This window comes from Equus asinus, chromosome 20 (genome assembly GCF_041296235.1).
Source record: "Equus asinus isolate D_3611 breed Donkey chromosome 20, EquAss-T2T_v2, whole genome shotgun sequence".
NCBI classification, from domain to species: Eukaryota; Metazoa; Chordata; class Mammalia; order Perissodactyla; family Equidae; genus Equus; species Equus asinus.
Window position 1 is genome coordinate 101,496,089 of NC_091809.1, and position 23,610 is coordinate 101,519,698.

A 23,610-nucleotide genomic window follows, 5' to 3' on the forward strand; every position below is an offset into this window, starting at 1 on the left:
TTCGATATGGACACCACACATTGCTTAAGCATACAGCTCCAGTCAAACCAAACTACAGGACAGTCTATCTTTTCACCGCACCTCTTTTATATCACTTAAAAGCAATGTGGTTTTCAAACTATTCTTAAAGCCACAGCTTACTCAGGAGTACCTTCAATTAGAGCAACGCTTTCATCAATTGGGAGACTGCAGGTAATATATTGCTTAAAAATTTTTCTTGCTAAAAATAATTTTTAAAAGTTTGAAAACAAATAACAAAATCCAGTCTCATCATTTTGCACTTAAGCCGCTTAAAACAAAATAAATAAATACCCGGGTACTGTATGAGTTATATGAAAGAATCTTTCTCGTCAATAATTTCCTTCCACTCAGTAAATTAGGCATCTCTTGGTGGTTTTAAAGTTTATTTTATTCATTATCCTTGATATTTAAGGAAAACTACAGTGTAAATTAGAAAATAAATATTTATCTCTGTGCTACAGTATCAGGAAGCATTTTAATCCAAGCCCCACTAAAAATCGTAACAAGAAGAGACATTGCATGATCTTCAGAAAATGAAAAAGTGGAAGTTAATAGAGAGAAACATATCAAATTATGAATGTCAAATTATCCCCAAATCATAGTGAGGCTGCAGTGGCACTGATTCTTGACTTACATATGGAACTTACAACATGATTGGTAATACTCAACACTCAAGGAAGTATCTGATAGAATTACTTCTATATTGTAGGCTTCCGTAGGGCAAGGACTATTACTCATCTTTGAATACTCAGATTCTAACACGGTACTTGGAATAACATTAGATGCTCAGTAAGTATTTGTTGTGTTGACATTTTCCTTTTATAATTAATGTAGTGACCTCTTGGTAATTTGTCTATTTTATAGTATCTTGCAGTTTGGTTATTGTTCAAGAGCATAGTAGAAATTATCTAATTTCTAATTAGATATCTGATATTAGAAAAGGCTAGTTTAAAAAACACAAGGAATGGTTCTTTTCAGTTTTACTTTCCTATTTCATACAAAAGGACAGTGAGGACACATTGTTAGAGTAACACCAAGATAATCTACTAGTGTAGCCAAATTATACAGAATTAATGCTTATCTCTTCAAATGTCCAGGTTTTTATCCTAGTTAATTCTGGTGGTAATCTTTCCAAGTGTATTAAATACTTTCCTACTTTCTTAAATGTTGGACCCTGAATATAATTATACCTTTTCTTTATGATTTAAGCTCATCATTATAAGCATCCATTATTATACTAAATCAGTATTGGTTTGACTATTTCCTCTCTACCTAGATTGTGTCTGCCCTTACAGACCATTTGGCTCCTATCTCTCTGACCAGGTTTGGGTCTACCTATTATATGCTTTCAGAGCACCTTGGACTTATTCACAGTACTTATTACACTTGCAATTATACATTTATTTGTGAGATTTGATTCCTGTGTTTCCCCTACTACATTATAAGGACCATGAGGGTTTGTACCTAGTCCAGGTGTGCTCCCCACTGTATCTGCAGTGCCTAATACAGTGCTTGCTGTATAGCAGGCTCCCAGCAATACTATCTGAATGACTAAATAAATAATCACCTACCCAGTGCATACCCCTCTCTGCTATTTGCTGAGGGCAAGTCTGGGAAGTTAGGGAATCAGTGTTTCTAAACACTATGCTGAGAAAAAAGTCAGCCCCTACATGAGAATGGAAGTTTATAGACCCCAGCTTTAGGGTGCTGTGCTAACTATTTTGGCTGCTGGGCCTTTTCCCCCTTCTAGTGCTTAGAAAAAGGAAAGGTGGTATGCATAAGTGCCCCTTAGCCATGAGGTCTTGGGCACGAAACCTCAATTTCCTCTTCTCTAAAATGATGATGATAATAGTCCCTACCTCAATGGGTTACTGTGAGAATTCAATAAAATAAGAAAGTACTCATCACACCCCCTAAAATATAAGAAGTGTTGACATCAGTTGTGACTATTAGTTGCAAATCACATTAGTAATAATATGCTATATCACACGTGAAGATATTGTTATTGACCCGTCACCAAAGCGGATGTTCTCGGAATCATTTCTTCAGGAGTGGCTAAAGCATTTGCTCAGAACAATCAGTCCATCCAACCTCTCCTTCTTAAGACCAGTGGCTTTTATGAAAGCCTTATGTTTTAGCTTTAAAGTAAACTGCTTGGCTTCTATTCATAATCTGTTTCCACTAAAAACACACATTTCTCTATGGCTCTACTAATATTACAGTGAGTTTATGAGATGTTGGAGATCTGATATACCTCAGGAAGAGGTTATAGAAAATTCCAGAAAGACAGTCCCACTGTAAATTAAACCACACTTTTTCTTCATATATTAAAAAATTTCACTTTCCCTTTTACAATTTTAAAGTACATGTAAAATTCTTTTCCTTTTTTGGTAGCTAATTAATTTGAAGAGGGAAAACGAAATGCGTTACCATTACTACCAACTGTATTTTAAAGAAGAAACATTACTACCTTAAACTGTGGCTCATTTGAATGTGCACCCAGCACAGATTTTATAAATCCATACTGGGCCTTCAGCTTACCATGTTTATTATAACAGTCAAAGGATAGTTTTCTTTTAAAAATATACCACTTTCAAAATATTCCCAAAGTGCTGACTGTGCTTTCAGTTGAGGATACATAATTTTAAGTGACGCATATTGCAGCTGACTGTCTCTCTCTGCTGCAGGTTTAAAGACCGGTATAGACATCTCAAGAACAGCAAAGCAAATTAGATTTTGTTCCTCCTCATCTAACTTCCTAAGGATTCAAATTACACAGCTCACCGAGAAACCATCCACCTTAACCCAGCAGTTTGTAAGGATAAATAATAAGACAGAGAAGCTCTCAACCCGATATATGCTGGCACAGTTAAACGCCCTTCCCTTCCAGGGGAGCCTCAACTCCAGAATCAAAGCTTTAACTGCTGCTGGAGGCCGTGGATTGACAACGCGCTGCTCCGCAGTTTCTCGGTCACTGTGTCCTCTTTCACTGCGGTTTTGATGACTTCAGATACCCCGCCGGCTCCGAGAACGCAAGGCAAACTTAAAAACACTTCACTATTTATATCATAATAGCCCTGAAATGAAAACATAGGGTTTATAATAGAGCTGAATCACTGCAAAAAAATTAATATTATAAATATGGATACTTTCTTGCTTTTCTAGTCCTAGTACAAAGTGATATAAGTTGAACTTTAAAAAAAAAATTTGTTCATTTATTTTCTAAACTCAAATTATTGTTTCAGAAAATTTTCATGAGATGGGAGGACCTTGGTCAAAGACACTCACTTTGTGGGGAGGTAAGCTGGCCCCCTGCAATATGGGTAGCAGGTGAGGGGCTAAGAAAAAAGACTGTCAGAATAGATTCCCTAGGGAGGGGCATGACATGAGCTCTGGGCTCAAAAGCAGAAACTTGTTTTAAGTTTTCTTTTCCATGTTTTATTTCCCTCCTGGTTTTCCTAAGTTTTCAAGAAAATGTGGTTAAGCATTTGTGCCTCCTCTTAGTAGGGACTTTATGCCTGGGATAAAGTGGAAAGGACAGACTGAACTGCAGAAGCAGACTGATGGCCTCCTAAGACCAGCTGGCACGGCAGTCTGGGGCGACCTGGCTGGCTGAGGTGATAAATGACAACCAGAAGACTTTTATGGACTATATAAACGTTTCTTGGGAGTTCCCCAAAATCACACAGCAGCAAGGGGCAACCTAGTAGAAGCCCAGACTTCCCACAGCCAAGCAGGAAAGGGCTAAGACCAAACTGTCTCCTCGCACGTGTTACTCTAAAGCCCGGTGATATCGCAGACACCTGGGTTGCAGCATGAACAACACTTTTTCTGGTTTTATATTAGTAATATAAAAGTTTAAAAATATGATGAGAGAATGAGAATAGCAATTACCTGTGCTAAAATTGATACAGAATGCACTTTCTTTTTATTGTTCACAATACTGTCAACCAGGTCAGCTACTGATAGTCCGACAGACCAAGATCTTTGACCTTTTACCTGTAACAGTTCCATAGCTCTAGATTACAAAAAATAAAAAAAGTCATCTCAGAAAATGCACAAAATATGCACATTTAGTTTTACACCATGTTTAAGGTATTAATTAGATATTTTTATGACACAGAAGTAAGAGTTATACAGCAACTGTTAGGAAAGCCTACAGACAATCTAATGAAGCTTTTCTTGAATATCAGATAGGCAGTTCACATAGACAAGATACAAATGGCCTAATAACATAAAAAGATGCTCACCACCACTAAATTTAACTAAATATGAGTTAAAACAATAAATACACCAGTTTTGCCTATCAAAATTGGCAAAGTTTAAAGAGACTGATTACTTTTGGAGAAGCTACAGAGAAACAGGTGTTCCCATAACTGCTGATGCGAGTGTGAAGTTATACAGTCTTTTAAGAGGAAGATTTGGCAACATCTGATCTAGAAATGTCTCTTCTAGAAGTTTATCCTCCAGCAATCTGCTCAAGTGGGCAAAGATATACATAATAAGCATGTTTGCCTCGTTTGAGACAGCAAAAATTTCAGAAACAACTCATCAAAAGAGAAGTGGTTACATAAATCACTACCCAAATGTAGTGTCACGTAGCTCTTGAGGAGAATAAGGTAGATTTATATGTACAATATCAGAAAATGTCCAAGATTTATTATTAAGGAAACAAAGCAAGTTGCAAGATAATATGAATAGCATAAACCTATCATTATAAAAATAATAATGATAATGTTTGCAGAAACGTTGAAAAAAACGTTCGGACATGTGGACACTAAGCTGTTGACAATGGTGACAGTGGAGAATGGGATTACCCCCAGCTTTTCACTTTATAGATATCCGCAGTATTTCAAGTTTTATAATAGTATACATTCTTTTTGTAAATAATTTAAAAAGATATAAATTAGACAAACACGTTTGAATTTTTTTCCTTTTACAACTATAAATGCAGGGTTATGTAGAGAATCAGATTAGAATGCATTATACAACACACTACGCTTCTCAATAAGAGAATATTCTCCCTAGTTATATTCTGAAAACCATAAACTGAAGGTTTAGAAAGCTAAAAATCTCCACCACTCAGAGTGCAGGAAAGTATGTTATGTGATGGTGAAAGAAGACTTTGCACGAAAATATATAGTGTGTAGAGTGCAACTTAAGGGCACAGACCCTGGAAGGCCTCTGAATAAAGGCAAAGGATACAAGGATCTGTGCATTACATTTTGGTTTTGCCTGGATAATACTTGGATAATATGACTTATCCATTCATATTAGACTAACTTCCAAATGTATTTATGTGTGATTAATAAATACATATTAATTTTTAGGTGGTATGAACAAATTCTTTTCTACAGTAAGAAAATTCTTAATATCCTCAGATGTTTAGAAAGGAGCAGTAAATCACAAATAAGGAACCTGTTCTGCCCTTTAAGTGTCAACTCTGTATCTGCAATAGAGTTTGCAAAGCACTGGGATCTACTTTGAGATAAGAAATCAAAGACTAGAAAAGTGGTCCCTTGTGCTTATGGATTTGTCCATACTTGCTTGTTTTCTTTGCAGAAGCCTGGTGAGTCCATGCTGTGTGAATAGCTGTTATGTTAGCTATGAAGTACATGATTTTTGGTTGGATAAATGCAAATCTACACTCAGTGTTACCTGTTGGACAGCTGCATCTGAGAATTATGACTCATTACATCCTCTTGGCCACCCCATGTGGGCACTAAAAATTAAATGAAAAATTAATTATATTTTGTCAGTAACTCTCTTCGGATTAGGATGTGATGAATGATCATTTGCAGGCAAGGATATCTGTATTAAACTTGACATAAACATTTTCCCACCTGCTGGCAACAGTTACATTTTTCCACCAATGGCACCGAATGTGCTCTACTGACTGCCTGGGGTGAGAAAGACGGAGCTGCAGTCAGCCGGAAAACACGATCCCCAAAGTCTATCTGCAGCCTCCTTACCTGTGCTCTCTCGACAACAGCTCTACCGAGGCCACCTTACTGTGCAAGGAGAAAGCTTTCTTTCCTCGAGAGGCTGTGTGTAATAGGCTCCCAAGAGCAGCAAGCACTTGCTATTTGTTCCACTGGGAAACACACTGAGGTTAATTCCTCTCACTGGGTGAGGAATAATTTGGTCACCTATTTTGGGCTAGATTTCCATCGCCGTTAGAGAGGCAGGTTCCTGTTTTCTAAGGGGATCTTTTGGGTTACCATTTCCTCTCACTACACATTTATAAAAACAATTCAAAAATTCAAAGCTATGCACATGACTGGGATATTTATACCACACTTTAATATTAAATAGAGATTGCAGGACGCATTTTGAAATCTTTCTAATGTTCATCTGTTTGCCATCTGTGTGAAGACATTCTTTGATACAAATCTGTATTTGGGTAGGCAAAACAAAAATACATTCAGATATATAAGACTGTTTAAGATATGTCTTCTAAACTGCATTGAAAATTAGGCCATTTAGTGATGTGTCAGCAACAAAGGACACTCTCTGTATCCAGATGCCTCCCTCCCTCACACTGATCATAAGCTTCCAGGGGTCAGGGATCATGTGTTTGTGTCCTCTCCATATATTCTTTACCATGGTGAAGAATACACAGGAGATAAGTGACCTCACACACAATCCGTAATTATGTTTGGTAACAAAGAGAAAAACACACTTGTAACAGTTAAGCTGAAAAACATGGAAAAGTTTTTATGTTAAGTAAAAAAAAAGCAAAGCCAATAATTGTTATATGAAAATTATAAATACATGTGGACAGATTAAGGGATTATTTTTTTTGAGGAAGATTAGCCCTGAGCTAACATCTGCTGCCAATCCTTCTCTTTTTTGCTGAGGAAGACTGGCCCTGAGCTAACATCCATGCCCATCTTCCTCTCTTTTATGTGGGACGCCTGCCACAGCATGGCTTGACAAGCAGTGCGTAGGTCCGCACCCAGGATTCAAACCAGTGAACCCCGGGCCACCGAAGTGGAATGTGTGAACTTATCCACTGTGCCACTGGGCCGGCCCCCAGAGTAATGGATTTTTAAAAGATGTTTTACTTGGATAGACAGGTTACATATGAATTATTTTCTAAAAAAATTTTTGTACATTATTAGCATATTCAAAATAAAGGGAAAATTGGGGGGAAATGTCTGCTAAATGAAATACAGCATTTATAGACCTTAGAAAGATGAATAAAAGGGGCAAGGTAGGGGGGCTGGCCCAGTGGCATAGTGGTTGGGTTCAGGCACTCCACTTCCGTGGCCCAGGGTTCGCAGGTTTGGATCCTGGGTGTGGACCTACACACCACTCATCAGCCATGCTGTGGCAACGTCCCACATACAAAATAGAGGAAGACTGGCACAGGTGTTAGCTCAGTGGAATCTTCCTCAAGCAAAAAGAGGATGATTGGCAACAGATGTTAGCTCAGGGCCAATCTTCCTCACCAAAAAAAAGGGGGCAATGTAGGTATAAAAGACAAAAAACATCTGAAAATTATTCATAAGTGTGTGTATATATATATATATACACACACACACACACACACACACACACACAGAGTCACATTCTTTACTTTTCCTCTCTGAGTCCTGACTTCCAAGAGAAATGAGAAAAGAATGCTTGGCGAGAGAGAGAAAGCTTCACTATGTTCAAATTTGTTGTGATATGTCACGAAAATTTTCAATTAAGTTTAGATGGACTTAATTGTTTCATTGTTTATTCATTCACTGCCCAGCCCTTCAACTTCCTAAAAGTATGTCTACCCTAGTTTAAGTAGCCCTTTCAAATACTGTATCTAATCTATCCTAATCTTTCTGGTTCTATTCCTCAAGAGCAGTAATCCTCTGGCCCCAAAAATTTTACTGAGAAATGACCAGAGGATGGCTTTTTTCCATTACACACAACACCTACTCCTTAGGTAAGACTGATGCCCAAAGCAGATGGTCTAACACCCTATTCTGAGGTCCAGGCCTTGGATTTCTAAAACATCATTTGAAGGAGTTACCTGCAGTTTACATATGATTCCAATCTCACAGATGAAAATAGCAGCTCCAAAGCATATGTTCTGCTGACTATCTAATTTGGTGGGGCATCATATGAATGACCTTTGGTCACAACAAGACGGCATCAGGATCATTCATTCAGTTAAAACACATTTACTGAGGCCATTCCAAGCTCAAGGAGCTTATAGTCTGGTGGGTGAAAAGACAGGTAAATATGCAGTTGTAACACAGTGTGATAATGGTTATAATAGTGGTGTGAACTTACTTAACATGGAGAATTAGGGAAGGCTTCTTGGGAGAGGTGGCACTCAAGCCCAGTCTTGAAGGGGAAGCAGGAGTTAGCCAAGTGAATGTATGTTCAGGGAAAGGAAGCGTCAGGTACAAAGGTGGGGAGGCATGGAGTACATGAAGCATTCAGGAAGCTGCAAGTTGACCATCTGACTAGCACAGAAGGGCTGGCAGAATGGCAGAAGATGAAGCTGGGGAGGGAAGCAGGAAACAGATCCGAAAGGGTTTCGTATGTCATGTGATTCCTCCCCCAGGCTATGGCTGTCATTTGTCTCTGAAATACTTGAAGAGAATAATTTTACTTACACACCTGCTATTCTTATAACTCTGTTTCCAAATACTCATGTTGCTTTATTTCAAAGCGTAGTTTTACGTGTCCTTTTGCCAATTTTCTATTCATCACCATCTTTCCGATCCCTGTAGTAACAGCTACCATTCACTGCATGTTTACTCTGTGCCAGACACTGAACTAAATGCTTTAGATCAAGTATCTAATTAAGTCACAGCAAGAAAAAGCACAGCTTTGGAGTCAGACCAGGATTCAGATCTCAGTTCGGCCCTTACTAGATGTGTAACCTCAGGCAAAGTATTTAACCTCATTGAGTCTTAAGCTTCCTGGGAAACCCCCATCTCCTTCACAGTGTGTTTGTAAAATTTAAATGAGGTATGCAAAGCATTTAATATACTAGTAGGCACTCAATAAAAAATAATTATAATTGCTATTACTATGGTGGTGTCACTTATGCAAAAATACAACCAGTTGCTTTCTACACATAAAACCAGCAGAGGGAGCCTCTAATCCATTTCTGGCTTCAGAGCCAAGGTAAGCATACCTATCTGTGGCTATAACTCTGAAACAAAGCAGAAGACAGGATAAAAGGTGATGTGATAGTGGTGCTAGATGGGAGACAGGGAGCTGGGCTGGGGAGTACATAGGGAGCCTCAGTGGAATCAGGTGATCTTAATTGAAATGTGGATTCTTGGGTGTTTGTTCTATTATTATGCTTTAAAACATACATATAGTCTATATGTATTCCTTTGTATATGTCAAATATTACATAATACTATATTTAAGTGACCCCAATTCACATGTACCTACACCCCTCTATTTCTAGTTCCCGTTTGAGAGCTCAAGACAGAATTAACATATCCCTTTCTTGTGCCCGTGGACCTCTCTCACAGCAAGTTAATACTGCCTTTTATTATAGTCATTCCCTGTATTAGCCTCTAAGCTTCCTAAAGACAGGAACAGGTTCCTACACATTTATAAACCTCCAACAGCAGTCAGCACAATGCCTTCAGCTTATTTATCACGTCATGCCATCTTTTATTTTTTTTACAATTTGAGATATTAATACAACCATATTGTGAAATATTCTTCATTCAAAAACTGTAACTTAGGAGGGGGACTAGTTAAATAAATTTTGGTATATCCAGTAGTTAAAAACAATGAAGGAGATCTATATATGTAATTATGTAATTATGCAATCATTTCCAAGACATATTGGTGAGTAAGGGGGCAAGGTGGATAATGATGTATGATGTATATTTCATATATGTGCCTGTCTAGGCACATATATTCTGGAAGGTTACACAAAAAACTGGTGACTGTAACTGCTTCCGGGGAGAGGACTGGGTGTCTGGCGTTAAGGGAAACTTCTTTTTCACTGCCTATCTTTTTGTACTATTTAATTTTTTTGCAATGTGAATGTACAACTTTTTCAACTAAAAGTACAGCTTAATAATTTACACTTTCAATAAGAAGGTGCACACACAGAATTAAAATTGGATCAGAATAAACAGCGGTTTAACAAAAGAATAAACGTCATGAGACAATATATGGTTAATGACTATAGAGCTAGCAATAGCTTTTAGCTCAAAGGAGTGAAGAAATCACTGTGGAATGATGTGACCAGGAAAAGCTTCATAGCATTAGTAAGGAGGGCTTGACCTAGACCTTGAAGGCTGAGATTTGAATATGCTGAGAGAGAGGGAGAAGGGATTACGGGGGAGGTAACTGCAGTGGGCAAAGGTTCCTGTGGCTGAAGAAAGCTGTGGGGAGTGGCTGGGAGGCACAAGACCTGGGTTTCAGTCCTTCATTGACTTTAAAAGCTCTTAGGCAGGTCACTTTTACCATCCCTTCCTCCACTGCTGCTCCTTAACACAAAATGTAATCAAGGATCCCTTGTGTCCCTTCCAGCTCTCTAATAACATTACTGCTGCCACAAATAGAACTGGGCAGGAAGAGTAGAGCTATCTTTTGGGACTCCTTGAATGCTAAGCAAAGGAATTTAATAGTTCGGTCAGAGGAACCCAGTGAAAGTTTTTGAAAAGAGAAATATGACTGCGGAAGATTGAATTAATATGTGAAAGCATATATGTAAACACTATGTAAGTTTTGGCTAATATTATTATTAATTTGGCATCATTATAGGGAAGACTAGAGGGGGAAGAGCAAACTAGCTGGGAGATAAGCAAGTGGTCACCATGGACCAGAACTCAATGGCAGCAGAGAGTAACGTTCGGGGTCTTGGGTTTGTTTGAATCCTAGACATTCATTACTCTCATACATCTGCTCCAAGTTCTCGTTTGCTACCCTTTCCCAGGGTCCTACTGCAAGTGTTTAGTGTCAGGGAGCATTTTGAGTCTGAAAAATATTTCTGCTCAAATCACAGCATCAGGTTTTGTGAAGGTTTTTGTATAGTCTGACTCTAGCATTGAACTTCCTAGGTAGCTAGTGAAGATTTATAAAGATTTAAAATACTGCTATATTTTATTAAAATAACGTGACTAACAAAAATGTACAACTGAAATCTCACAAGGTTGTAATCTATCATAACATTAATAAAAAAAAAATTATACAAATACTACATATCCATAGTGACAAAAGTAGAAAACACAGAAAAGTACAAATTTTTAAAAGCTATCTTTAACCCAGATGTGACCACTGTTAATGTTTTGTGTTAATGGCATCAAAGCATAGAGGAAGCTTTAGATTCTAAGAAAACAGTTTTGAGCAGGTGATTTGCTTCGTGGCACTATGGCTGACTCCTTAACTTTTAATGTGTGTGGTCTTTCTCCAGTGAAACAATCACTTCCTCATGGGCAGAGAAGTTCTTTTCCACATCGTGCTCTGCCCTTCAGTACCTAATGCTGAATAAAGTTACAGTAATGGATTTCAAAGGAAGAAGCGATGATTAATTTCCCCCAAATTACCTTTTCATCATAGCATTGTCATGCTCAAATACCTTTAAGGGTTCCCCCTGCCTGAGAATCACTTTCCAACTCTCTCTCTTTTTTTTTTTTTTTTTGAGGAAGATTAGCCATGAGCTAACATCTCCTGCCAATTCTCCTCTTTTTGCTGAGGAAGACTGGCCCTGAGCTAACATACGTGCCCATCCTCCTCTACTTTATATGTGGGACGCCTGCCACAGCATGGCTTGCCAAGTGGTGCTACCTCCACACCTGGGATCCAAACCAGGGAACCCTGGGCTGCCGAAGCTGAACATGCGAACTTAACCGCTGCACCACCAGGCCAGCCCCTACTTTCCAACTCTTTGATCAGATATTCAAGGATCTCCAAAATGTGATTCCAACCAGGCTTATCTGGTTGAAACTTTCTGCAACGACTGGTCTAGATTTTTTATCCCATGAATATGTCATACTTAACTATGTGCCTTTGCCTCGTCTGATTTCCTTTTCCTAGAACGTCTTTCTCATTCTTTGCTATCTATTCAAATCCTATTCATTCTTCCAAAGTCCAGTTCAATGATGGCCTGTATATAATTTTCTCCAGTCATTTCAACTCATGTTAAATGCTCACTCATAAGTGTCTCAGCACCGTTAGTCTATTAATACTCATTTTGGCACTTAATCAGATAGTATCCTATACTTTTAGTGTTAGCTAAATCTTGTAAATATATGGATCATATGTAAACCCTTGTATATATTCTTGTAAATATTTTCTTGTAAATACTTTGTTTGTTGCTCTAAAATAATTTTTAAGTATGATGAAGGAAGAGACTATGTTCTATGCTTCTGTTATATCACACTAACGTTTACCATTTGCACAACATGGATTGACCATGAAGGCACTGTGCTGAGTGAAACAAATAAGACAGAGGAAGACAAATACCATATGATCTCACTTATATGCGCAATATAAAAAAGAAATCAAACTCATAGAAAAAGAGAGAGACCTACGGTTACCCGAGGCAGAGGGTGGGGGAAGGAGACTTGGAGGAAGGTGGTGAAAGGCGCAAACTTCCAGTCACAAGTTAAACAAAGCCAGGGATGTAACGTACAACGTGAGGACGAGGGTCAACACTGCTGTGCGATACACATCACCAGCAGAAAATCTTTTCCCTTTTTTCTTTTTTTTCTTTTTATTGTATTTATATGAGAAGATGGATGTTAGCTGAACCACTGTAGTAATCATTTCACAATGTATGTAAATCAAACCATCATGCTGTATGCCTTAAATTTATACAGTGATATTTGTCAATTATTTCTCAATAAAACTGGGGAAAAAAATGAACAAAATGAGGATAAACAGGACTTCTACCACCTGACCAACGTGACTTCCCAGCGTGAGGGAAACAAGAAAGGAGTAAAGGAAGAGATTCTCAAGTCAAGTAGGGAAAGCGTTCCTTTGGGATAGGAAAAGGGCTTTCCAGTCTGGGGAATGGATGCTTTCTGTGGGAGGGACAGAGCAAGCGGCTGTAAGAAAGGCCATAAGGATAAACAAAGGGTGAAAATTCTGTTTAAAAAGGTGAGAAACAGGGAGGAGGTATGTACCTAGGGAGAAAGTCTGAACTTAGGAAAGGTAAGCAAGGTTGAAGGGTGGGGAAAGTACAGGAAAGAGTGATGTATATGCTTTAGGGTTTATTGAAATGTTGCTCTCTAGAAAATTAAACTTTCAAATTAATCCTGGTCTCTCAAATTCAATTAAAAAAAATAAAACCTAATGGGTCTTGCCTAATCTTAAACTTAGAGAAAAGTAAATACAATGAGAATGACACATGTGAAAGTCTCTTCACAATATGGGGCCTGGTCCACAAAAAGCACTCAAATGTGGAACGAGATCCAGCTAAGCTCCACAATCCTGGAGTCTCCAGACACACCCGGAGAGCGTGGCCACTGGTGATTTCGGTTATCAATATAACGAATAGAAATGTATTTCTTACCTTTGTCTTCTCCCTGTTCACCAATAACCCATACTTCTTTTCCTGAAGTTTGTGCTCTCAAAACATTTGTAATAATATATTGTAATCTCTGTGAATCCAGATTGCATCCAATTCCAATCACTCGATTTGCAGGAAATGCGCTCAGTTTCCATGTCACATAGGTCATGATTTCCACTGAATATCACATACAAGGTGAAAATGTAAAGATTTTTAAAAATATACTTCTAGCCTACTTCATAAACAAAATATTTGTTATTTAATAAGTATATTAGAGCTCCTATACACTCTTCTTAGGTCCTAAATGTACGGTGAGGCATAATATATTTTTAATTTATATTAAAAACACTAACCAGGTATCAGCATGATTTTACATCCCTTTGTTGTTAAATATAAATTGTTAAGAGTGAAAACAGATAATTTCCTAGAATAGTTAAGCAAGAAGGATGAAAACTGGGTACAGAAAACTAGAGAGTCCTAAGTTTTTTTTTCATTGATCAAGTTCTTTTTTATATCTCTTAAGCTACATTTCTATCTTTAAATTAAAATAATGATTCATGTACCACCACTAAGGAGTACAGCATTAAGAACAAAAACACACCTACTTTTTTCTGCCATGCCAAAAGGATGTCAGGTTTAAAGAGACCAATGTCCCTCAACCAATTCCTGTAGGAAAACAAGTGAAATGCATACTACACCCTATACTGGGAACATTAAAAAATGCTGTTCACCAACCTGATTCCAGTACCACCTAATTCTTTGAAAACATTTCTTTTTTAACCAAAACAGTGGTGAAACAATTTAAAAAATACAAAATGTTGGGGCCGGCTCTGTGGCAGAGTGGTTAAGTTTGCACGCTCCACTGCAGGCAGCCCAGTGTTTCGTTGGTTCGAATCCTGGGCGCGGACATGGCACTGCTCATCAAGCCATGCTGAGGTGGCGTCCCACATGCCACAACTAGAAGGACCCACAACGAAGAATATACAACTATGTACTGGGAGGCTTTGGGGAGAAAAAGGAAAAAAATAAAAATCTTTAAAAAAAAAATACAAAATGTTAAAAATGCACAGTGGCATGCTCACTAACATTTTATGCCACTTCAGAGTTAACAAAATGTCCGCTATATAAGCCACTGCATTTTTCTCTTGAGTGTTTTACCATCTTCTCACTGAGGAAGACATGGCTAACAACCTGGAACATAATAATGGTAATATTACATAAAAATTGTAAGTTGTAAACTTTCCAGTTAATGCCAGTCATAAGAAGTACCTGGTTGATAGGATATGGAAATACCTATATTGTTCATTATAAGAGCAATTTAACTGAATAGTCTGTCCCTTTATAATCTAGTTTTATGACTTTTATCAGTAATGGCAATTCTATCGATGCACTGAGCCATCAGATTAATTTAAAATAAAACTTTTTACCTGGTTGTGATGCAACAAGCAGGACACCATGTTGACTATAATGTCCCAGAGTGGGGACAAGGGCTCTGAACATATCAACGTTGCCCTGCACCACGTCAAGGTAGGACTGAGAACTACCCAAAGAGTTAACCGTGAAGATCACCACCTTGGAATGAGCAGAGGCAGACAAATCTAGTGAATAAAAAGAAACAGTCTGAGCTCAAGATACAGGTTTTAATCAAGTTCTTGTTCTTGTTTTTCTTTTCTACAAGTAGAGAGCTTTTAGGCACACTTGCCCTCAGATCACTCCCGTCTCCACAGGGAGTCAAGGGGGGAAAGTTAGCAATAAAGACAAAGAAAATAAATTACAGGATCCAGAACCAACAAACAAGGACTTAGTTTTTCATGTAATTCACAATTTTCTTAAGGAAAATAAGTAATATGCCATAGGCAAAATGAACCTATAATCAATCACATCACTGATTTTTGAAGGGTGAGTGTAGAGTCCTAGAGTTCCTTGAAAGTGACTCAGAGGCCATCTGGGAGGAGTGGGAATAAGTGGAAAGAAGGTTGGTAGGCACAGCTCCAAGCTGTTTACTTTGACCTCTGCTTGCATCTGTTTCATTTATTAAGGATTCTACTCCAAAGAGGAAAAAAATGGTCTGAAAATCTTTAAATCAAGATAAAATGTCTTGGGTCATTTTTTATCGACTTTTTCTTATACTGAAACGCAGTGTCCTTGGTTTTAGGTGTTTTCAGTGGGACCTACAGGTAAGCAACTGTTAGGACTTAGGAAAAGCCATTCCTAGCTCCACTCCTCTGATCCTGAAGCACACATGTGCTTTCACATTACTCTCTATTACACAATGTGTTTTATAGTAAGTGCATGCCAAAACAGTGGCCAGACATTATTAGCATCAGAAACAACAGAAAAATAATGAAGTAACTAGAATGGCATCAGTCCAGTCAACACTCCTAAATGAATATTAGCATTCCAGGGAGACAATGAGTAGATTCCAGGCTTTATATCTTAACTAAGCCTCTAAGGCCATCTTTCTAAAGTTTCAGAAGGAAACATTTGTGCAATGTGTCCATTGAGAAGTGCATTATCCAAGTTTAGTTCATATTCTGACACAGTCGTGGGGAGGGAAGATCCAAAAACAGAGTCCTGGAGTTTAATTATGGTTCTTAATGAGTCCTCAAGTAATTCCTGTGTTCTAGTGTTCACAGTAGATACCTGGTGATGAGTCAAAACCTCAAGAATTGGAAGACACTGGAACTGGAAAGTATATAGTTAACATTTCCATACCACTTCTATGTGCCAGGTATTGTTCTAAGAGCTTTCTATATATTTACTCAATCAATCTAATCTACAACACACTAGGGGGTAACATCATCCCCACTTTACAGATGAGGAATCTGAGGCACAGAGAAGTTAAGTAACTTGCTCAAAGTCACAGAGGTAGTAAGTAGAACTAGAATTCAAGCCCAGGCAGTCTGGCTTCAGAGTGCTATTAAGCACTATTCTATATTTAGAAACTTAGTCCTCCATCCTCATAAACATGAGTAAATTGATATCTGGAGAGAGTAGGTGGCTTGTCCATTACTATTAAATATCAGTAAACAGTTCAATTTACGACCGTACAATTTCGCCCTGACCTATCTTGCCAGGATCATTTTTCTTTTCCCCCTTTAGCTTCCTCTACTTTGAATAATAGAAATGCCCTCACCCTCAAGGTTGACCTATGAGTAAACAGAGTGGTAGCTGTCTAATATGCTTCCAAAAGAACAAGAAAGGCTTCCTACTCTGTAAGATTTCCCATCAAGCTCCCAAGCCTTTTACTCTCTTCTTTAGAGCCTGGAAGCTAGTATTTCTTATATCCCCCTAGGTAAACCTTGGGCTCAAGTTGAATTGGTCTATGTTCTTCCTCAGAAAATTTCTCTCACTTTCCTGATATTGGCTTTTGCTCAAATTCTTTCATCTGGAATGTTTCTCACTGCACTCACCATGTGTTTAATAACTGTCTGTTTAATTGTTTACTACATTAAACATATTCTAAGTCCTATGAGAGCAGCGATTGTTTATCTTACTCATCCTTCCATCTCCAAGATCCAGTCACTTAGCAACTGGTACATTTCCCACCATCTCTGCCAATCCACATCACCCCAGTCCTGGAAGACCCAGCACTTCTCAGTCCGACTTAGCTGAAAGTAATATCTCCCTCCAGTCAACTCCAGGAGTCTTCCCTGTCTTTCCAGTCTCTTGGCAACCAATCATAAATCACCTCATTACTCCCTTCTTGTCATGAATCACTGTTTACATCTTGCCTGTGTGTCTCTCCATCTAAACTTTAACCTGCTTCCGGCCAAGTAGAGAGCCTTCCATTTCTATCAATCCCCTGAAGCAGTTCTTAAATGCTAGGCTGGGTGCTTAAGAATAACTTGGGAAACATAATAAAGTTACAGATTATCCCATGTTCTGAAGATTTTATTTAAATAGGTAAGGGGAAATATTTCTCAGGAATGCAATTCCCCATGTAATTCTGATGCACAACTAGGTTTGGTAAATACTGCCCCACAGGCAACTAAATTCTTTTCACCTAGTAGGCACTCAGAAAATTTTTATTTGACTCTTCCTGCTCATGTCTTCCCTTAGAAGCTGGTGATTTAATGAGGGGGAAAAGATTATACAGTTATAAAGAGAATTAGGAAGAACCTTAAGCATGATTATGGAAAGCTATGCTATAAATTACAATAAGGATTATAATAGAAGTTTATTTAACAATAACACAGTAGGGTGCAAGGATTAGAACTGAGGGCTTCAGAATGAGACTGCCTGGTTCAAATCCTAACTTTACCACTTACGTATTTGCATAGCGAAAAGTTTCCTCCTGTGTCAGGGGTCAGTTAGCATCTGTACTTCCAGGACACAAGACTCTCACCTCTATCTCATCTCCATAGGTAGCCCAGAAAAACTATATCCTTCCTGATAAGCCACTGCTTCCTAACCATAGGCCCTAGACCAGTGGCTGGTCATAGCTATACTAAGGGATACCAATCCAATACCAAACATGTCAGAAGATCCACTAAATAATCTCATGCTCTGATATACTACTGTTCTCAGATTTCGAGGATGATGTTGTGATAAATGAAATACACATTCATTTTAAATCATTACTGAATTATTTTATTCAAAACCATGGAAAACAAGGCAATCAAAGAATGACATCTAAATGCTGTGGAGATCTCACTGAAGTATTCTAGCCAGTGCATCACTCTGAATAATGGAGACAGTACAAGTATTTCTGGTTCCCTGATATATTGCTAAACCCTTCTTCTTATAATAGAAAATTACTGAATATCGTCTTTTCAAGTTATTTTTCACTATGACTCAAAATTTTAGAAATGCGTTTGCTCTTCTGATGATGATGATAACCCTTAATTTAGAAATTGTGTTAAGATGAGAGCTATTAAAAATCTTCCTATGTTGGGAGAGGGTATCCCCAAAGAATGATTTCACAGTAGCTTTGGGCAATCTTGCAGTCAATGACTAGAAAGGGTATTTTTTCCTGGTGAAATGGATAGTTTATGTTAAACAAGAGTGCCCATATTAAAAAAGAAGGTAGGGAATTACTGCTCAGTTCAAGTTAGTGCCTTTAATGATTACTGCCACAGTGAGCTGGGTTTTGGAGTTGTATAAAGAATGCCGACACTTTCCAAGATTCATCATATGTGGCAAACTAAGGCCATGAATTCAGTAGTTATGCCATATCTCTACCTTTAGAGAGGATTGTCTGAAAAATAAAATGTATGTCTATTGATAAAATTTCCCAGTAGGAGGAAAAAATGATACAAAAATTCCAGACACCAATACTAAAAGCATGAAGAGTAATGAGTGATCAGCAAAAGGGTTGCTCTGGAAGGTCTCCTAAAGAGAAAGTGACAAGTTGTTTCATGTGAAGGCCATGTTGAGGCTAATGAGAGTCCTCACCTAGAGTAAGTGGAAAGGGAGAAAGCAGGTAATGAAAGGCTTAAATCAATGATTCTCAATTTCAATACAGTAAATTTCAAACTTTTTTGATTGCGACCCATGCTAGGAGAAATACATTTTATATCACAACCCAGAGACAATGTATGCATATATGTATACATATAAAACAAAAACATTACAGAAAATATCCTTACTATATGTGCTTTGATATTTTCTATTATTCTAGTTCATTTTTATAAAATGCTGGTCATCATCCACTATGGTGATTCCACAATCTGCAACTGTGTCACTACTCACAATGTGAAAAATATTGCTTTTAATGAGTCTAAGAAGTACCTGAGCTACTTATCTAAAATGTACATTCCCAGGCTCCACCCCTAGAAATTCACAGTCCATAGTCCTGGGGTGGATGCCAGGCAGCTGTAATTTTAAAAAGCACCTCAAGTGATTCTGATACAAATGATCAATCCATAAACCATATTTTAAGAACCACTGGCTATTGAGCAAGTTTTGCTTTACTCTATATGTGAACAACAACTTATTTTTTCATTTACAACTGTTGAACACCTTTTTCTCCATGTACATACATGCATATACCCATAGACACAAACATTTATGCTTGTATATGCACAGACTATTTCTGGAGTGAATCGTGAAATTGGTAACAAACTTACATTTGAAACCCTAGCTTAGCCTCTTACTAACTGCATATCCTAAGCCACAATCTCTCTGAGTCATCTATAAAATAAAGAGAAGTAACAGGGTATGAATATATGTAAAGTATCTAACACATATACTGATTCGTTAAAAAATGGCAACTATTGGGGCCGGCCCCAAGGCCGAGTGGTTAAGTTCGCACACTCTGCTGCAGGCAGCCCAGTGTTTCGTTGGTTCAAATCCTGGGCGCGGACATGGCACTGCTCATCAAACCATGCTGAGGCAGCGTCCCACATGCCACAACTAGAAGGATCCACAAGGAAGAATATACAACTATGTACTGGGGGGCTTTGGGGAGAAAAAGGAAAAAAATAAAATCTTTAAAAAAAAAGGCAACTATTACTATTATTAAGGGAAAACAGATTAACATAGTAGTGTCTTTAGTGAAGAAACGACATGATCAAAATAATATCATAGGACAATTATTGCATTAGTTATGTTTAATATAGAATAAAAGTAATCGAGAGAAAGGAAACAGGAACCCTCATATACTGTTGGTGACAGTATAAATTGATACTTCTTTGGGGACAATTTAATAATATAAATTCTAAAAACACATACCTTTTGCAACCTACACAGAATTCGAAATATATTATGATGTACATCCAAAAGCTATATAATGTTATAACCCAATGTTACTGCAATTAAAAATAAATAAACAAAAAAAAACACATACCTTTTGACCCAGTAATTCTACTTTATCCCACTAGTTAGAGAAGTACACAAAAATTTTCATATTACAATGTTCTCTGAACTATTATTTGTAATAAAAAAAACCAAAACAACTTAAATGTCTACCAACAGGAGACAGACATCCATCTGAGCTGTTCAAAGCAATAGATCTATATATGCTATTATATAGATCTTCAAAAGCACACTATTAATTCATCAATAATTTAAACACAGAATTGCCAAATGATCCAGCAATTACACCTGTGGGTATAAACCAAAAAGAATTGAAAACAGGTGTTCAAACAAAAACTTGTACATGAATATTCATAGCAGCACTATCTACAATAGGAAAAAGATGCAACTCAAACGTCCATCAACTGATAAATGAATGAATAAAATGTGTATATCATAACATGGAATAGTATTCAGCCATAAAAAGGAATGAGGTACTGATACATGCTACAATATAGATGAACTTTGAAAACATTATGCTAAGTGAAAGAAGCCAGACACAAAAGGCCACATATTGTATGATTCCATCTATATGAAATAGCCAGAAGGGGCAAATCCATGGAGCAGATTAGTGGTTGCCAGGGCTGGGGGAGAAGGGAAATGGGTACAAGGTTTTATTTTGGGGTGATGAGAATGTTCTGGAACTAGATACTGGTGACAGTTGCACAACATTGTGAATGCACTGTCACCAGCAGTGAATTTTGTCATATGTATTTTAGCACAATAAAAAAATAAAGGGATAAACATATTAAGTGCAAAAACAAGTGCAGAACCAGTTTCCCCAGTCTGACTCCTGAAGCAACTACTCTTAATTCCTTCGTATTTCTCCAGACTTAGTCTATGCATACACAAGCATAACTTTGTGTATGTATGTATATGTATTTGTATGCTCATCTGTAAATATGTACATTCCTCCCCAAACTGTTTTAATAGCTCTTTAAAAAAAAACCCAAATGGAGCAAAAGCACAACTTTAGGATGATCAGTCAATTGCAGTCATCAATGCCTGTCACTGATGACTTCCAAATTTATTTCCAAATTTCCAAAACTACTGAGCTTAATTTTGCAAAATTAATGCTTCTCCATATCATATATTTATGAGATGCTAGTTAACATTATATTTAAGATTCTTCATAAAACAGTAATTAAATTAAGTGCTATCAGGAATGTACAACCAAAGTTAACAAGGGGAAAAGGAAAGGTGCCCCAAGATGGTGTGGACTCATTCAACATTCCCTGCTCGGTGGCAAGCACCATGCACTATACATGTACTCCAAGGATTCTATTCTTTCAATTATCTGAAACAATAGTTACTGATGGTTAATGAGACACATAGGAAGAAATAATTTCTTCAGGTCCTACAAGGCCTCACAGCCTCTAGGGTCCATGTACTAAAGAATTTCCTAAAGTGTTCTGGAAGAGTTAAGAGGTCCCTTAAGAACTTTAGTGCCTGGAAATGACAGGCACAAGAGAACACCTAGCTCCCCAAGGGATCCTCTATACAAGGTCTACAAAAGGATCATTAAAGCAACTACTCGTCTCTCTCAGAGCAGGAAACTGAATTCATTGTATCCTGCAGGGATCCAGAGGCTTCCCAGAACTGTTACACCCAGTTTTCATAACCTATATGTATAATTTCAACTTTTCTCACCCACTGTTGTGCTTAGTACATTCAGGCTTGTGAAACCATGTCTTGATATTTTATTTGGAAAACATGGTCAAGGAATACAGGAGACCTCATGGAAAGGCAAAGGAAAGCCAAACAACTATAACATATTACAACCTGACTTGAGCTATAAGCTGGTTTTGGAAGATCATTAAATAAGAATAAACTCCAGCATTACTCTAGTTCAATGGTCTTCCAATTCTTTTTGATGACACATCTTTGGTAATAAAATATTTTTAAGCCCACATTCCAAAATATTGTATTTACCTATATATATGTGTCTGTACTAATATATTATGTACATTATAAAATATATGCAAAATTTTTAATCAAAAATATAAGGTAAGGGGCCAACCCTGGTGGCCTAGTGGTTAAGTTTGGCATGTTCCACTTCAGTGGCCTAGGTTTGGTTCTCAGGTGTGGACCTATGTCACTCATCTGTCAGTGGCCAAGCTGTGGTGGCGGCTCACATACAAAAAGAGGAAGAGTGGCAGCAGATGTTAGCTTAGGGCAAATCTTCCTCAGCAAAAAGAAAAAAAAAAAAGATAAGATGAGAATTACTTTTTTAATATTTTAAATTTTATTTATTAATGATATAAAAATTCTTTTTATTCTTTTATTTTTAAAGATTTCTTTTTCCTTTTTCTCCCCAAAGTCCCCCAGTACATAGTTGTATATTTTTAGTTGTGGGTCCTTCTAGTTGTGGCATGTGGGATGCTGCCTCAGCATGGCCTGACAAGTGGTGCCAAGTCTGTGCCCAGGATCCAAACCGGTGAAATCCTGGGCCAGCGAAGCGGAGCACATGAACCCAACCACTCAGCCACGGGGCTGGCCCAACCCTTTTTATTCTTATTAAAATTTATTTTAACAGTATATTTTTAGTGAAAGCAATGTGATTTTTTTTTTTAAATCTTGGTTTAGCACTTGCAATATATCAAGATGTAGGTTTTAGTGCCACTTTACAGGTGATAAAACTGAACTTTGAGAGATTATATAATCTGACAAGTGTCAGAGCTATAATGTGGCAGAGGTAGGATGCAAACCCCCATCTGTCAAACTCTAAAACCAGTGCTCTTAACCAACATATCATGAGAAAGGAAGCAATCAGAGAAAACAAATTTATACTAAAGTGCACATCAGAAACAGAGAATAAATCCTCTGACCAATCTGAATGGTATTTGCTTGCCTGACTCTTGTTAAGATAATCAGTTACAATCTCTCTATGACTTTGGGTAAGTCACTTATCTGATCTGAATCTTAGTCTGCCAACATGTAAAATGAGGGACTTGGACTAGGTAATCTTTGATGTGCTTTCATCATTAAAATTCCAGGACGCTAGGATTTTCAGGGCTGTGAAACTACTCCATAGGACACTATAAGGGTGGATGCACATCATTATAGATATGTCCTCACCCACAGAATGGACACCAACAAGAGCGAACCCTAATAGTGTAAACTATGGACTGTAGATGATAATGTTGTAGCAAGGTAGTTTTATCAATTGTACCACTCTGGAGGGGGATGTTGACAATGGAGGAGGCTAGGCATGTGTGGGGATGGGGGTATATGGGAAATCTCTGTACCTTCTGCTCAATATTGCTATGAACCTAAAAGTGCTCTAAAAAATAAAGTATATTTAAAAA

General features: G+C 37.7%; 1 protein-coding gene across 7 annotated transcripts in view; it reads right to left on the reverse strand.

Annotated features, from left to right (window-relative positions):
- Positions 1-387: 387 nt before the first annotated feature.
- Positions 388-23,610, reverse strand: part of UEVLD (UEV and lactate/malate dehyrogenase domains) — a 47,921-nt gene continuing 24,698 nt past the window's right edge. For 4 of the 7 annotated variants that reach the window (XM_044753108.2, XM_070491324.1, XM_070491326.1 and 1 more), the window contains 5 exons: positions 14,932-15,102; positions 13,508-13,681; positions 5,680-5,743; positions 3,916-4,039; positions 388-3,098 (listed from right to left, as the gene is read on the reverse strand). In XM_044753108.2, the coding sequence (XP_044609043.1) occupies positions 2,931-3,098; positions 3,916-4,039; positions 5,680-5,743; positions 13,508-13,681; positions 14,932-15,102 (701 nt within the window). In that variant the 3' untranslated portion in view covers positions 388-2,930. The remainder of the gene's footprint in view (positions 3,099-3,915; positions 4,040-5,679; positions 5,744-13,507; positions 13,682-14,931; positions 15,103-23,610) is intronic. The other 3 variants (XR_011495936.1, XR_011495935.1, XR_006516751.2) reach the window with 2 other exon arrangements.